The sequence below is a fragment of the Hippoglossus hippoglossus genome, chromosome 15 (genome assembly GCF_009819705.1).
Source record: "Hippoglossus hippoglossus isolate fHipHip1 chromosome 15, fHipHip1.pri, whole genome shotgun sequence".
Classification (NCBI taxonomy): domain Eukaryota; kingdom Metazoa; phylum Chordata; class Actinopteri; order Pleuronectiformes; family Pleuronectidae; genus Hippoglossus; species Hippoglossus hippoglossus.
This window is the reverse complement of record NC_047165.1, coordinates 16,477,610-16,494,493: the sequence shown is the minus strand read 5'-3', so window position 1 is coordinate 16,494,493 and position 16,884 is coordinate 16,477,610. Positions and strand designations below refer to the sequence as shown.

Genomic DNA, 16,884 nt, shown 5'->3' with positions numbered 1-16,884 from the left:
GAAACCTGCAAAAACACTGTAAAAGGTTATCATCGGAACACATATCATATTCTTTAGTGTTTTGTGAACATGTACGTATGACATGTTAGAAAAGATCTTGTTTCGTAGTAAATGAGATTGTTGGTGCTTCTCAGTGACCACAAAACCTCACAATTACTTTAGGCAAAATGTTTTCCCACATAGAATGCACACAAGATACTGAATAATAAAGAATAAGACGGATCTGCATTTGATCAAGGCTTTTCAACTTCTGTTGCCAGCATTCTTGATAACCACTATGTTTATTCTCCTTCCAAACAGTAGAACTGCTTCACACACTACTTCTTGGCTCAAGTTATCATGGTCTATCTTAAACCAATGAAAAGCGGTTGTGTTTTTGGCAAACATGTGCAACACATGAAATTGTGCTTGCGTTTCTAACATTTACAATGTTCATATTTTGTTGCAAAGTATTCTGCCTGCATTCATTATTTAGTCCTCCTCAGTAGCAAATTTATTTGGCCACTAGGGGGAGATACAGGTGCATGTGTCGCTTGTCTTGTGTTCACATTCTGATGTTGTTATTCATCCTTTAGAAGATGTTTCTGGTCACCTTTTGCAAATCTAAACTGACTGCCTCCCTCATAGGCTTTTGTCAATGGAGGCCGGCACAGAGCAGAGGAAACTCATTCTATTAAAAAGCCAAGCTGTTCATCCTGTGTCTGATGCTCTGTCAGGAATAATGTACTTCAGATGTTTTTGTTAAGTGCAGGGAAAGCCGCTGGTCTCTCTTTTGTTGATGTTTCATTTATTCAGAGTTTCGGATGAGGGCTGCAGACATTCGCGCTGAGCTCTCACATCCTCCATAATGCCATGTGTGCCTAGTTGACCAGATATTGCATTCACTCCCTTTATTTGTTTCATATGCATGCCTGCATACAGGCCACCTCACGACCCCCCTCAGTTGGCTGTGGGAGAGTAAAACCCTTGAGGTTCACGGAAGGTTCCTTCCCACTGGGCACATAATGATACTGTTGTGTTACGCTGCCTGAGAAAATGCACACAGGCAGCCTCTACCATGCTTAACCAAGTAACCACAAACAATTATGTTAGAAGGGATCAGTCTAAAGAACAGCATTCAAGGCACTACCCGAGGCTTCTCTTTTGCAAAACAAACACCACTGTCCCCCATGTTTTTAATGACCGAATCAACTTCTCAGAACATTAAAGAGCAAAACTGTTATTACCGATGCATGTTGCAAATTATTTTTGCCATCTTGCACAGAGAACGAGGATTACTGAAGCAGTTATGAGTTATGTTCTTGAATTATCCATGCCATCTTTAGTAGGATGTACCGCAGTATGTTTTACGTCCCTTTCTCCCAACATGTTTTCAAGGCAGCTCCTTCCCTGGTCTGTGGAACTGCAGGAGGGGCTGGTATGCTTCTTCTTAACTAGGCTCAGACTATATAGTGACCTGCCACTTCTCAGACCTCCTGAAAAGGGCCTGCAGGCTAAAATGCTGATCCACTGAAGCACTTGCTTTCTTCCAGGACATTGCTGCGGCAGAACCCTGCAATCTGCCTTCTATTAGCAATATGCACTGCTGACTTTCTAACCATCTAATGCAGTAGGTTGCGACAGAGACCAAAGTTTTTTTTAAGAATAGAAAGTTTGAGGTATCACAGAGAAATTTAATGTAAGAGGTTTATGTGCTGGTTAGTGTTGTTGTCACTCTGTAGATGAGCTCATATCGGACCACACATGCTTCTGTACCAAATCCTTGCAGTTTGAGTTTTGCCATTTTCCAACTTAGGGATCTTTTACAAGAGGAGGTGACAGTGTTAACAAAACTAAAAGCCCCCTTTCATCTCAACACTGCTCTATATTACCACACAGAATTCATATTTCCTATTGAGGCCAAATACTTCTCAGCCTGGTGTTTCTGACTGACTAACAGTTTCTCAAGGATGTCACATACTGAGTTTTGTTTGCTGTGTGTTACCTGGAGATATTCCTGTCTGTTCTTGCTGCTGGAATTCCACCCCTGGGTTGTGTCTCTTTTTATCATCAAATAAAGAGAACTCAGGTGTGTTAACCTTCACCTGAATGATGGGGGCTTTGCACACAAAATGCGTCCGCGCACTCTCTGTAAATTACATTCGCCTCAGTAATAGTCACGACTCAAGCTTCGCTGCTCAGTATCTGGCAGTATGAAAAATTGGAACGTAGAAATGTTTTTTTTTTTTTTTTAAAGGGGGAAACCCAGGTGACTCACAGCACAGAGAGTGCAGACAAATAAGGCCTGAGAGCAGAGTTGTCCCACCCACAGATCTAAAGAGCTCCCTTGGGTTCTTTGCAGACTTGCAGAAAAGAGAGAGAACGTCAGAAAAAGAGAGAGACAAAGGGAGAGTGGGAGAGATGCAAGTTTTATTGAGTGAGACCGCATCTGCTGCCCCTTCTCTCCCAATGTAAACATCTGTGGCTGGTTAGTGTTAGCCTCTGAGCTAAGTGCAGTCCGAGAAGGTCTGGTTCTTATACGCTGCGATAGCAATGGCAAAGGGCAGCGAGGTGGGGAGGCGGGTGAAGCCGCTCATAGAGATTTGGGCCCCGTGCCCAACATGGAGCAGCACAGACGGGAGGACGGAGAGCCAGGTCTTGGGGAAAGATAAGGGAAGGTAGAGAGTGTTTTGGGAACTGAGAGTGATATAGACCAGAGCCCTGAAGACCAGAAAAGGGAAAGGAGACATCAGTGAGTCTGAGTCAGGGGTTGTTTATTTACAGACAGGAAATATGAAGTGTATGTAGAGGATTTTTCTCATGTTGTGTAGTGCGGACTGTGGGCAACCTTTTTGGCTCAAACATTTATAATGTTGTAGTCTTTGTTAACCCTTTGTTTCCTGCAGGCAACAGTTATCAGATTGGCAGTGCATGGGAGAATTAGGATAGAGAAGTTGAGCTTAGCCTGCAGGAAGACTCGGTCCTATTCATTCAGTGTGTGACAGCACACAAAGATGGCACAATAAAGGATTTGGTATTAAGTAGCGCTCCTTGCTGCCTCTCATTCAGCCTTCAGCCTCTGTTCATAACTCTAAAAGGCCTGTGCAAAACAGAGAACAAAGCAGTGGTGGCCCACTTTAGTATGCATGAAAAGAGTAACTTCCTCTAGAACTTGGCCCTTTATCAAACCTCTCTTTCCACCAACAGTGACAGTTGCTCAGAGTATTGCCTTAAATGTGTCCATGCAAAGTATAGCTTTAGTGAGCATACGGGATGTTTCATTTTCAGATTACATTACTCAAAGAAGGCGAGGTCCTTGTGGTCTGATTTACTACAACTAGAAAGCAGTAGGCTGCTTGCACAGATCTGACTAAAGAGGGACTACTGGGCTTTGGGGGGGGGGGGTACGTGGAGGTCATAGTTCATGGCAGAGTTCAGCTTAGAGATTCACTGGTCACTCTTTGTGCTGCAAGTCGACAAATTTAGACCACATGATGTGATTGTAGCCTTTGTTTGAGATTCTGCTGCTTTTTTTTGTCTTATCTGCCACACACAACACAAATGTACTTTGTAAAAGCTCTGCTAGCTGCACATAAACAGCGCGGCCTGGACTCACCGATTGACACTTAGTGGGAAATGTGTGTCTCCAGCAAACCACAAGTTCTCCTGGCCAAATTAATAGTTTTCTCATTAGTGTGATTGCATTAGTTTGCATTCCTGACAAAATCCCCCATTTCTGAGAATTTCAGGGTATCACATGCTTTTTTGTTTAAGGGGCAGACCAGTGTTTATCATTAATGCCCAGTTCCCAGTCGAGTCTTGTCCGCCGCTCTAATGTGATAAAAGGAAGTTAGTCTAAGGCTCGCTAGATGTCTGGCTTTTAGCCCAAAACACATTCAATCAGAAGCTCAGGAACCACTTTAAGAGATGCTGCGCCTCTTCAAGAGGACCTCTCTAAACTCATACTGCCCCTTCTGTCCAAGTTATTGATCAAATTAACCTTGTGTTGTTCTTTAGATCTTGCAATAGCTTGTGTAATTCTGAGCTATCTAGTGGTCTAGAAGACTGATCTTGAGGTCCCTTTCAGGATACTCACACAGGTAGGGAGCAGAATATTAGAAACCTCCCTCATTGTCCAATAACACACCACCATTCTTTATGACCGCAATAATCACCAAGGACGTGAATTACCATTTTCCTGACACACTGTCAACAAAAACTGAACATTACAAGTAAAAAAATAATCCCAGGGCCACTACACACAATTAAGTGGTATCGCATTCAGCATGGTACAGTTCTTATACTTATCTGTAATGACATTCTTCAAAAGATTTCAGGTCAGGATACCAAAACACATCAAGCGTGTGTCAATTGCAACCCCAAGAAACCACAGTGGGGCTCGTCCTCTGGTTCGGTGGCGTTTGGATTGACAGGGTCTTGACCCTCCGTTGCCAGGCTCTCCCACACACTGGTAATTGTCGGGGGCAGTCAGCTGGGCCCACCAGTCATCCGTGGACTGACATGAGACAAAGGGCAGGGGATAGAGAGAGTAGTGATCTATAGGGACACGCTGATTCTGAGAGGCAGCATGCACACATTTCTGGTCCATAGCGGGTTTTTTTTGTTGCTATGTAGGTTTTTGTACATCAACTTCTTTTTCTACTAAGTGCTCCTGTGTTATTTACAGTGAATATTTACCAAGTTTATATTTTTGTTTATACCACATGTTAATGCTCCGACTTTTGTGCTCACATATTTCTGTAATAGAGGGATGAGTCAGAGGATCACAGATTTATGCACTGTGTTATTAAGAGACTTAGAATCCCATTAGTTTCCCATTAGTCTTGATGAAGCGGATGCAGAGACTTCAGTACAAGTTGGCACACATTAGGAGGTTAGTGATTGACATATTCTGCAGAGCAAGGAGCGACTAAAACATTCGCTGATCAGTCGTATGGTGACCTGCATGTCAACTAAAGGAGAAATAAGGAGCAGCTTCACTTAAATTATTATTTATTGAAACACGATGAAATAGGAAAATCCTCTTGTTTGGAAAAATACTAAATATCATGCAGCTTGATTTGGTCTGAGCATGCAGCTTTTTTTGATCTATTGATTGGTTCTATGGATTATCAGGCTAGGGATGTAACGGATAACATGCTTAACTGAATAACTCTTATTTTCAACATGTTCCCAAGAACTTCAAAGACACACAATACATTCAAAGAAATCAACAATATTATCCTAAAATCCAAAACACATCACCACAGTTTAAGAATAGAAATAATAAACTCCCACATCAAAACACAAGGACGGCTCAAGTAACAATACCATTACAGATTTTATTATAATTCTGTTAAACTGTTCCATAAAAATCCTAATCTGTAACAGAAGGTTGATCCACAACTATCAGTATAAAAAAATTGTGCTTCTGGCTGCAGTGCATATAAACGCTGATCGATTTTTTTTCTCTATCACCTGCACTCTGCTCTTAAATTTAGCTGTAAAACCACTGTACTAAGCAAACCCTGCGTAATAGAAATGGCACCGTATCAGTATTTCCCTTTCAGGAGGAGTTAAGCTAAGTTATTCCAAAGATGAGGAGACAACTGGACAGAGTTTGGAGTTGGAAAGTGTAGACCTGTGTCCAGATTTAGGATTTAAGTAGCACAGACCTTCTCCAGCACACCCTGTTCATTCATTGACACACGTCATCATGAGAGCGGAGCCGTAGGAAGATCTCTCACGTCTGTGTTGTAGAATTTGGTCATTCTGTGTGCAATGCTTCAGCTCTGGGGACGAGCCTGGCTCAACACAAAGCTTTTAGTGTGCATAAGTATTCCCTATTATGAAATGAATAACCTCTCCTCTGTTTGTGCATACTCTTTTCCAGTTCTACACTCTGAGGCTGAAATCTGCTTTTGTCTTTACAAAATTATGTTTTTGCTACCCCACTCAGTTCAATGTTTTTTGCTTCATTATCACTTTAGGGCAGTACTTGTTGCTCCTCTGTGTCAAGTTGTGGGTGGTCTCGGTCCATCCATTACTTCCTTGTCCAGGCAGAGGCGAAGTTCACACGAGACCCACATCCATTTGCTCTGTGCAGCGGGCAGCTTTTGCACTCATGTGTAAACCATAATCAGGCTAGCCTGAGAGAGATGTAACAGCAACTTAACCAGCCGCGGCATTTCTGGCCTCCCCGTCCCTTATAGCTTATTGTCGTTGACACAATGACGTTGCGCTTCAGGAATCCACTCTGCAGCTACTCAGCCTGCTACGCCACTCAAAAAGTTGTAGTGCAGAAGTGCAGAAACATGGAGTGCTTTAGGGTAGATCTGAGTTTTATCACTTCCCTGGTACAAAGTAGCATAATCCTCATTTATGTGGAACATCTTCAGACTTTTTTTTAATGTTGCTTATTGTGACCTGAGGCACTGCAAAGCTTATATATAGAGCAGGAACATACTTTTTATACTGAGAGAGGAGAAATTTGAGGAGACAGACAAGACCATAGTATTTTGTAAAGAGATGGTAGCGAGATGGCTAGACAGAGAAACAGGAGGGAGGGGACTTGCTGTGAGAGGCCTGGGGTGATGTTTGAGGACATAGGGGGTCGTTGTGGTTTGTCTCGCTGTCAATCACCCACACTCTGATTCCCTTTGTTGTCCGTGAGCTTAATGCCACTCGGCAACCTGTGGCTGTCCTTCCTCTTTGTGTTACAGTGTGGGAATTTTGCAGTGCTGGTGGATCTCCACGTTCTGCCCCTGGGCGGCCAAGAGGACGCCAGCTGGTTTACTGCGGACCACGTCGAGGTACAGACACAGGGATAAGGGCGTGCGTGTGAATAAGTGTGTGACTGAATATATGGCTTCTGTTCTGCTGGAGGCCTTTTCAAAGGACAGCAGTAGCGTGGAATCTAAAATGACTTTAAGCTTTCTGTCTTTTCTTCTCTGGGCTTTCCATTGTTGCAAAACTGTTCCCATCTCTCCACATAGCCAGTAGACCCCTGTGGAGTTAGATGCCTTATAGGCCGATGACTTGGGACTCTTACTGTCCTGTCGTTTGCCTGTGCTCATCAATAATAATTTGTAAAATCAAATTACAAAATAAAACTTTTGTTCTCTCGGAAGTCCATTAACATGTTACTGTACTGAAATATCTCCTGACTGTTTGTAGGAGGTTACAGGCCTGGTGCAAGATGCTGTGGACCAAAGGGTTAAGCAGTACACGGAGTCCCTCCACAATAGACGACAGCTCAAGCAAAAGAAGGAGCTGGCACCTGCTTCAGCCTTTTTTGTGAAAGGTACCACGTCATCATGTGACCCTCATTACACTCCACCAGAGCCAAATATTCTTGGTATTTATTGTGAGATAATTTTTTTAATTACCATAATTCATAATTGTGTAGAACATTTTCTTCTTAAGTGTGTTTACTTTTAATGGAATCGTTAATTAAAATTGTAATTTGTTAATGAGTACGAGTTCTATTTATTCTGTTTTGAATTTGCTGTTGCTCATTCCTCTGGAGTGAAGTCATCCCTGTCTTCGCTTTCCTTGTCTTAGGTGTGTCTGTCATCAACTCTTGAATAAGTAAGATGGTTTATTTTGGCTCAAAACCATTATTTATTCTTTTGAACTTCAGTGCAGAGATATGGCTACGTGCGTGGAGGTGGGTCATTGAGCTCTGTGAGCAGGATGGGAATGAAATAACAAAACAGTCTAAAAAATATGCCAAGACTACCTTTTTGAGGCGAGTGTGTGTCTGTGTAAAGACAACAGAACTAGTTGGGACATGGTGACTATCTACGCCCAGGGTGTGGAGGCGAGAGCTGATAGAAGTTTTTATTCAGTGTTGCACTGTTTAACTTGGCACATCTCAGATGCTTGTGAGATGTTAAGTCCATTAAAATGGGTAATGTCTGTTATCCTTCTGGTTTAAGTGATGTTGGCACACCTGTGTTTTCTGCACTTGTGCATAACTGGATGACACAGAAAGTGGTTGCCACATACATACATATACACAGAGAAATATCATATAATGTATTTGCGAATGTAAACAAGCAGATTCAATTCATCCCTATTCATCCAATGCAATTACATTCCCCCAGCCACCCACGCACATGCCTTTGAAGCACTGTAAGCCAGGCTTCAGAGGAACCCCCAGCTGCGTGTTGTAAGGCAGAAAGGTTTGTCACAGGTAGCAGTTAAGGGCAGTTAAAGTGGGCTCTCTCAGCAGGGCAGGCTGACTGTGAGAGTGGGATTACAGGGCAGTTGGCCCATAAAGTTTCTCCTGTGGCTGCAGCTCTGCCTCTCACGCTACTCCCCTCTACTTAAAGGGTGCATGCACGTGTGTTTTTGTTGTTCTACACAAGTGCACGTGTACGCGATTACCATCTTTTACCGTTTTCTGGACTGACACATAAGCAGGTACGCGTGCATGCAACCAGGTGCTCAGACACATCGGAACCAGTGAGAATCAGAGGGAGCGTTAGTGTGCTGGCGAGATATAGCCTCCCCCTGGGCTAGGTGTGAACAGGCTGACAGTGTAAGGTTACTGAAAAGCCTGACTCATATTCCCCATGACAGACTGAGGAGAGACAGACATGTCTAATGATGGAGATCACAGACTGAAGCCCCATGCAGACACTTGTGTGCACACATTCACACACTATGTTGAACAAAGGGACTATCAATATTTCAGAGGTGAAATATGCGTGTAAAATGATTAAGCTCCTTGTAGCTCTGCCAAAAAGAATGTAACCAGTGGAACATGAGGCCATACCATATCCGAGAATTCCCCCCTCTCAGAACATGAAAAGGTATAGCGCCTCAAACTGGCCTACACAGTTCATGTGCTGGAGTCCCATTAAAAGTCTTAAGTGAGTGTAATGACATTCTTGGTCTTTACATTGTCCCATGTGAGGGAGGCAGCAGCGCAGTAAAGGTGGAGACTGCGACTGTGAGAAGTGAGCAGGCAGGCAGGAGCCATAAAAAGGGGTGGACAGACTACAGGCTTAGGGAGGGAAGCCCAGCAAACCTCAGGGTGGGTATTAAGCATTGGGGTCGTCTGTTCTGCAAGCAGGTCAAACACTAACCTGCTAATCCTCACAGGACTTTCAGACTGTCCGTAGCAGGGAGTGGAAGCCGCTTTTCTGCGTGTATCTGTTTCAGCAGAAGACCTGTTTGCATCTGTGTGTAGCATTGTGTTATTTGAGAGCAGAATTAAGCTGGATATCCTGGAGTGAGACATGTATGCGCAGGAACACGTGCACACGCATGTTTTTGCATATGGAGAAAGGTGTCGGGTGGGGTAGTGCGGGTGTCTGGGCCAAGAATAGGCGGATGGAGTGTGGTGCTATATGTTGGTTGGTATGGGAGGGGGACTGCGGGTCTTGTATGAGGCGGCGTTTGAGCTGGTGCCAGTGTGAAATCATAGGGGCTTCCGCCAACCGACAGCAGTAAGAACAGCGTAACAGCCTCAGCTGTTGGCACTTCAAATGAGCCATCAACAGCTTTTAACATTCCAAGGCCCTTCAGTGCAAGTGTTTGTATCTGAGTTATCTCTATGGGTTATTGTATTTATGTACTTCTTCTATGTTAGGTGCATATACTGTATGTGTGTGCGTGTAGCACCCAGTGAACATGTCAGAGCAGAGCTTATCCCCATGTCTTCTGCCAACATAAATCCAAGTCATTTCTTCAAATCTCAGCTGCAGGGGCCAATTTCCAACTGACAGCCCCCCTTCTTCAATTTTTTTTACCCAGGCTATTTGAGACTTCGTGATTAGCTCATAGTGATGTGATTTATTTATGTTTTTAGAGAGATGAACAGAGAGAACTTTTCCCACCAAAGATTTTGGCTCCGGACAAGCAGAGTGGACATGTTCGACTTTCGAAGCCCAGGGAAGGGGATCTTGGGAGAGGCCTCTCGCATTCTCCCTGGTAGACCGTGAGGAACACACCCACATTTCTCAGAGTAATTACAGATCGAAAATGAGCGGATAATAGGTTCTCTGCTTTGAGAGATACATTTTTGTCGTTTAATTCGATATTTGAGTAAACAGGATGATGGTTATGTTCTACAACAAAACGAGTGTCACGGTGATCTTCATGAAGATGCCATAGTTCTTCAGATATTAACAGTATACTACTGCAGTTGATTAGATCTTTTGTACTTCCAGTGCGGATTGTGCCATATCTTGAGTTCCATTTGCTCTAGTATTGCTTTAACTCAGGGGGATATTAATTTTGTGGTTCATATATTTGTGTGTATGTGCAAAGTGTAAACTGAGACGGCTCATTTTACACGGATTTAGTTAACATGCCATTTCAAACCGCCAAAGCACATTACCAGATGTCCGATGTCTACTATTAGTATTGATACAGTCACATTGATCTCTCCTTGTGAGGCAGAGCTCGGGTACAGCTCAGCCTGGTGTTTGAGTCTTCCTACAAGTCGGAGGAGTTAGAGGAGCGTCGGCAGAGTGGTACCTAGAGTCTGTTTTAGCCCATGGCAGAGCTGGTTCCTTCCTCCTCTCTCTGCACAGGTGCCAGGGCTTAGAGGGAGGGAACACCTGCCAGCCTCTTTCCCCATGGCCACGGCAGGCTAGAGAGGCATTTTCCCAGGCTCCCCAGATGAATGGTCACTAATAGCCGTGGGAGAGGGCTTTGCGAGTGCTGCACAGTGTACCACTGACTCCTCTTGGCAGCCCCATGAAGGGGGCTTAAGGCAGCCTGGCCATGGCCATTGCGGGAAAAGCACAAGTGTTGCTGGATAGCTTTACCGTTGGAGAATGTGTTTTCGAATGACCATCTCCCTCCCAGTGAACAAAGCAGAGTACGTGCAGGGACCAAAAGGGAGATGGTTGATTTTTGCTCTGGCCTGTCATAGATTTAGCTTTATTTGGCTTGTATGGCTCTTTGAAAGCCTGCAGGCTAAAGCAGTTATCAAATCTGGAAAAAACGCTCAGTCGAACTGGGAATGAGACTCTCACATCCCATCACATGTGTTGGATATTTGTTTTAAATTAGAATCAATTCACGCCAACTTTTCAGCCTCCTGCCATGAACGTTCACGGTGCTTTTCTGACAACACAGAGGTAATTCTGTAGTGACAACCTGCATTAACCCATCTTGTTTCTTCTCAGTGCTACTGCAGCTATTACTATTTATGTGAGTGGTAGTTATGTGGGATCTGGTCTGTAAATAGAGAGGCATGCCTGTGGCAGAGTTACCTGCCCCGCTCTGTGTTACTAGGCGTGAGGCAGGCTGGGATTAAGGCTCGGGGAAAATGGAGACCTGTGACAGGAACAAAGGAATTCCAAGGCCCAGGCTGGAAATGGATCCTGATCAGAGTCGCTGCTCCAGCCAGCCTGTCCCTCTGCCCGCTAGCCCACCCTCTCCTAGCCCCTGCTGGGCAACCCCCTTCCCCCTGGTGCTTTGTGGTGTTGCTGTGGCTCTTTAAATCCTTCCTGTAAGCCCCCGGCCTTACTCAGCAGCAATGCATAGGACAGTCTGACTCCACTGCTAACCCCCCCTCCCCATTATTACACACATATGCGCACACTTTTGTTCTATTTCTCTTTATTTATTTTTTTCATTTTACTTAAAGGCTTTTATGCACCCTCTCCTCTCCTGTGCCCTCCATGTTTGCCCTTCTCTGCTCTCGTCGTGTCGGCTCTTTTTCTCACTTTCTCTCCTTCCCCGTCTCCGCAGGGTCAGCTGCAGTCTCTTAGGACACAACCGCAATCCCCGCCATAGCTGTCACACCACACTCTGTTCCCATATAATTAGGGCCTGAGCCTGAGCCTGAGCACGGATCACATTCATGTGACTGTTCCCCCTTTACCACAATCTGGTCTGGGAGACGGCACACACTCTCTTGAACCCATGCTAAGTGTTCAGCTTGACCAGAATGCCTTGTTTCAGGAATTACTGAAATGTTTTAGAAGATGTCGTTGTTTTCCCGTGCTCTTTCCTTCCCCTCAGAAGAAACGAGCCCCTGTCACATGCTCTTGTGAGCTCTGTGGGTTTTTTTCTCCTGAGGGCAGGTGACAGTATACTGCAGCCAAATCTGCCTGGTGTTGTCAGGGAAAGCCTGACAATACTTAAAACAGCAATAAAATTCAGAACCTCAGTCAAAAATATTCCTACTTTTCATCTTTTCCTCATTGTCTTACTCTCCTCTTATCATGAGACACTGGTTGTGTGCCATGGTTTATAAACACAAGCCAGCAGATTTACAGAGGACCCAGCAGGCAGAGACAGCTTTCTTCCAATGAGACCTTGATCTAAGTTTTAAAGGGCCAGCACAGTGCATAACTCAAGTCCACAAACTGCTCTGCACAACATTAATCTAAAGGAGCTTAACGCAATATAAGCAGTTTGCATCTTCCTCTTTCTGAATGGTGTTTTATATAAACAAAGGCAGTGCTTTGAGAGATTTGCGGCCTCTTGGGATAATTAAGATATAATTATGATTGAATATGGCATTTTGTATTGTGACTTAAATTCTCTCATCAGATTATGTTTCTGAGAAATAGATTTTTTTTTCCCCCCCCTATAATTTTTCTGTGCTCCAAAATGCTCCCCACCACTTTAGTCACATGCTGCATTATGGGTTGGCCTGAGCTACCACGCTGCGGCGTATTTTGTAACTGTGATGAAGGGGTCACCCAAATGTTAAATTGAACGCTCATGTGCAAATATTGTTTCAGGTGGACGTTGTGCAGGATGATAAGGCACAGTGCTCCGCCACGGCCGTAGTTACAGTTACACACAGAGAGTGATGTCCTTCCAGGAAAGCCCCCACTTACATATGGGTAACTTCCTCATGCTCTCTCATCCTTCCCCAATCCACCCCGCTCTCTCGCTCTAACCCCCAACTCTCCACCCACACTTTAGGACAGAGGGAGGGGGTCCACTTCAAAGCAGAGATGTCAAAAGAGCAGGAGTTTCAGGCACTGATGTCTGACTGTCCTGCTGATTCAACTCCTGTTCGTAAAGGGGTTTGCGTGGGAATTGCAGTTCTCCTGACATACAGTCATACATTTACATTAGACTAGAAACACGGTTAATGACAGAAATCCGGTTACTGCAGGAAATCTGAGAATGCCTTTACATGCACTGCAATAACCAGGTTAATGTGGAGTCTGCATTCAAATGCAGCTGCTGGGGTAATCACATTTCCCTCCTTGTTTCCTTGCCATGTTTCTGAACCGGCACTGGCACTGTAGTAATGATATACAGTAAAGAGAAGCAGAAGAGTTTTTAAATTTTTTGTTTCATTTTTGGTGGAAACATTTGGACTAACTGAAAGGCCACTCAATTCTTTCCTTATTGTGCACAACCCTGAATTAAAGAAAAGAATATTCTGTTCATCTGTGTCCTATTTAGACTAATTTACTTCTGTTTTGAATTTTAGTTCAGCTCTTGACTGAAATATTTTGCATACAAACACTACAAGTTATTATCCGTTGGCATTGTTGGCACTATGATGCTTCCCTCATGTGTCCAAAGTTTTTATTTTGCCCATTTGCTTGGTTTCTTGTTACAAACCAAGTTAGGCATGGAAATTGGTTTCCTTTAGCAGAAATTTACCTGTGTTCAAGGGTTTCCCCCTATTATACAAATCTGATTTCTCTTGACTTCAATGATATCAGGTTACTGAAGAAAGGTAATTTAAGTGCATATACTAGAGTTGGGCAATATGCAAAAACTATCCAATTGGCCACCGTCAGTATCGGCGAATGTAATTATGGAAGCACTGTGACCACTTGTTACCATATGTCACTTCACTGCTCTGTGAGCAAATTTGTGTTCATGAAGACCAAATTGAGTTGATTTTACTCTTAGTCTGAGTCTACACATGCGTCTAATGACATTGTGTTTGTGTATCTGCATGTCAGCACGAGCGTGCGAGAGAGAGATACAGGAAGAGAGTGAGGGAGTCAGGATGGATTGAATGAACGAATGAATATATATTTAATTTAATGTAATAAATAGTATTTGTAGTAAGTAGGCTCACATATACAGTTGAATGAATTCTTGAGGAGGCAGACTATAAAATGAGAAATCGCCCCAAAAATCGTCCAAAGAAAACCGACGATTGACTAAGCACATCACAGATAAACATTATATTAGTCCAATCACCCAACCATAGCATATACCATATGTAAATGCACTGAGAGGACACACTCACTGAAGTATTCCTCATTAAAGTCCATGGACCCACTGTGGTCAGTCTAATACATGGCTAGGACCTGATGGGAACCACCAGGGAATCTTTCATATCGGAGCAGAAATGCTCATTGATTCCTGCACACAACAGCAGGGGCTGTAGAGAATGCAGATTGTGTGAAGAAAGCGACTGTTTTCTACGTCGGCTTTAATGATCTCAGGATATGACTGAAGTTAATGAAGTCTTTTCCATGGGGACTTACCTTTGACCCCGCTCTCAATTCTTCCCATCCCTCTTCCATTTTACAGTCCGAGTCACTCTGGATGTCTTTTGGTTTGTTGACTTTTCTTTCCTCTCATTGTTTTTCCAGGAAGTGGTGAAAGCTGCAGGCATGTGTGTGTGTAATCTCTCTTTCTGTGTGTTGTGTGTGTGTGTGTGTGTGTGAGACTGACTCAAAATTACAGTATTCTAGCCTTGGCACCAGCCTTGTGGAGTCTGTCTTTTTTCTGTAGTTGTCCTGTGGTATATTACAAGATGGTCGAAGTCTCTCCATACAAGCGGTTACGATATTATCTACCACATTTCTGAAAACATGGCGTGCAAGCTTGTTTACTGTTTGATTTGACCTATCATAATATTGTCATGCATTGGGTTTCAAAGCAATTAAGCAAGGCCATCTTCTCTTGAAGGAAGAACAAATGAAACCCTTTAAAGTCTCCGCTCTGCAGATTTGGGTATTGCACCACTGTGGGCCACAGTTGCCGCAGAAAGTGGCCGATCATTCCCACAGGAGGCACCAGCAAACTGTTTGCTCGAGAGAAACATGAATGTAAGCTTAACATGAGAGAACCTGGGCAGAGGGCCAAGAGCAACGCTGCGCTGCACAGGACGTTAAAAAGTTGGAGCAACAGCTGATGTCTCTGACTGTGGTGTTGTGCTGGTTCCCAACCCTGTATCCAGACAACCCTGTCAAAGTTGTCCTGGGAATTGGCGCACTCAAACCACCAGGGAAAGCAATGAGAATAGTTGCAGAGCTAGACATGAGGCAAAAGAGTCCAGTGGACTAAATCAAAGCTTCTAAAAACATGGAAAGCCGTCAGTCTGTATTGAAAGACGCTTGATCCCTGGACCCAAAATGATCAGGGGAAACAAAACAGATACAGATCTGCATTCCTCTCTAGGTAGATTTCCCGAGTGCGCGATGGATGATCACTGCTTTGCTATTTGAAGAATGAAAGAAAAAGAAAAAAAAATTCCCAGTAAAGGAATTCTGCTATCAACCATGCTCTACATATCCATAGAACATGTTTCTGATATTTCCTTTGGGATCAACTTTTCCAGTATCATTACATACTTCATGTTCACCAAGTATCAGGGGATTGACCTCCAGTGCTCCCATCTCTAAAACAGTTCAGTAAGTACACCAGCAACAAATGTAGTCATTAACACGTGTTTTGTGGTTCAGCAAAGTAGCCTCCACGTTCAGTCTATTAGAATGTATACAATAACAACAATGACCATGAGGTTGAAGTACCAAGATGCACCTTTACATTTATGGTCTTTGCAGTAATTACCTGCTTTACACATAGTGCCCCCTAGTTTTACATATGTTTCTTGAAGAATTGTGTTTCATTTGATTGTTAATTCTTGCACACAGCAAGCGAGAGTTATTGATTTTGCATCCGCTGTTGTTGTTTGTCATTCAGCACCGCATTAATTTTAAACTTATAGACAGACACCCACCGGGGCTTTTAGAGCTTAACAGTGTCTGTGAGGGACCACTGTCAATTACCTAACCTCATTTCAACATGTGTCTCTCTTCTGTAAGATCAGACCCACCAAACAACCAAAAACAGTCAATATGTGTGCATTAGAAGCTTTAGGCAACACTGATTGCAAAGATTTGCAACAAAAACACTAGAAAAATGACTAAATCTAAGTTACAAGCTGAAAATGTGTACTTTATCCTCATTGTCATTATTTACCAGCAAATCTATTTTGAATGGGTACAATGCAAATACATTACAAATGGCATTATTATATACACAGACTGTAAGTATAAGATGCTGTATTTACAAATTCACAGTGTAACCTGGGGCCTTGTTTGGCTATAAACAAATTTCATGTTTCCTTATTTATCATCCACCAAATGCTGACAAATGTCGCCTCTTTTGCAAGGCTCTTTTCTTTCAAGGGAGGGATCTAAATCTCAGACCACAGATCATGGAGCTAGACCGATCTTCTTTGAATCTTTGAATGTTTTGAGTTGCTATTATAAGTAACCACTAATGGTTACTATCCTAAGAAAAGCTGGTTCAACGATGTCAACTGACACATAATGCAACTGATATACAGCTAGTACACAAACAACCCACGTTTTTAATTGATTCCAATTCTCATTATTAAAGTTTATTCCACATAAGTAACCTTTCAATAATGTTTCTGCTCCTTTTAATGTTCCAGATAAGAGATTTGTTTTCTGTCTCTGGGAAATTTTTATGTATGTCAACAAATCCTGTCTAAGCTGTCTCACACTAGAATTTAGCTGGAGGCTAAATTTCTTTATGATAGCTTCAGATGATCGCACACCTTCCCATAGCTAAACTAACACGTGTTACAGCCTGTCACGTGATTAAAAATATACCCAATTATCATCACAAAATATTGATTGTGGTTGCATAGTGTCATAGTAACGAACGGATATCCATATTTTAAAAGCTTTAATC

General features: G+C 43.2%; 1 protein-coding gene across 1 annotated transcript in view; it reads left to right on the top strand.

Moving 5' to 3' along the window:
• Nucleotides 1-16,884, top strand: part of slx4ip (SLX4 interacting protein) — a 32,915-nt gene that overhangs the window by 1,802 nt on the left and 14,229 nt on the right. Inside the window, 2 exon segments of the mRNA XM_034608238.1 lie at nt 6,702-6,791; nt 7,156-7,282. Of these exon segments, the coding sequence (XP_034464129.1) occupies nt 6,702-6,791; nt 7,156-7,282 (217 nt within the window).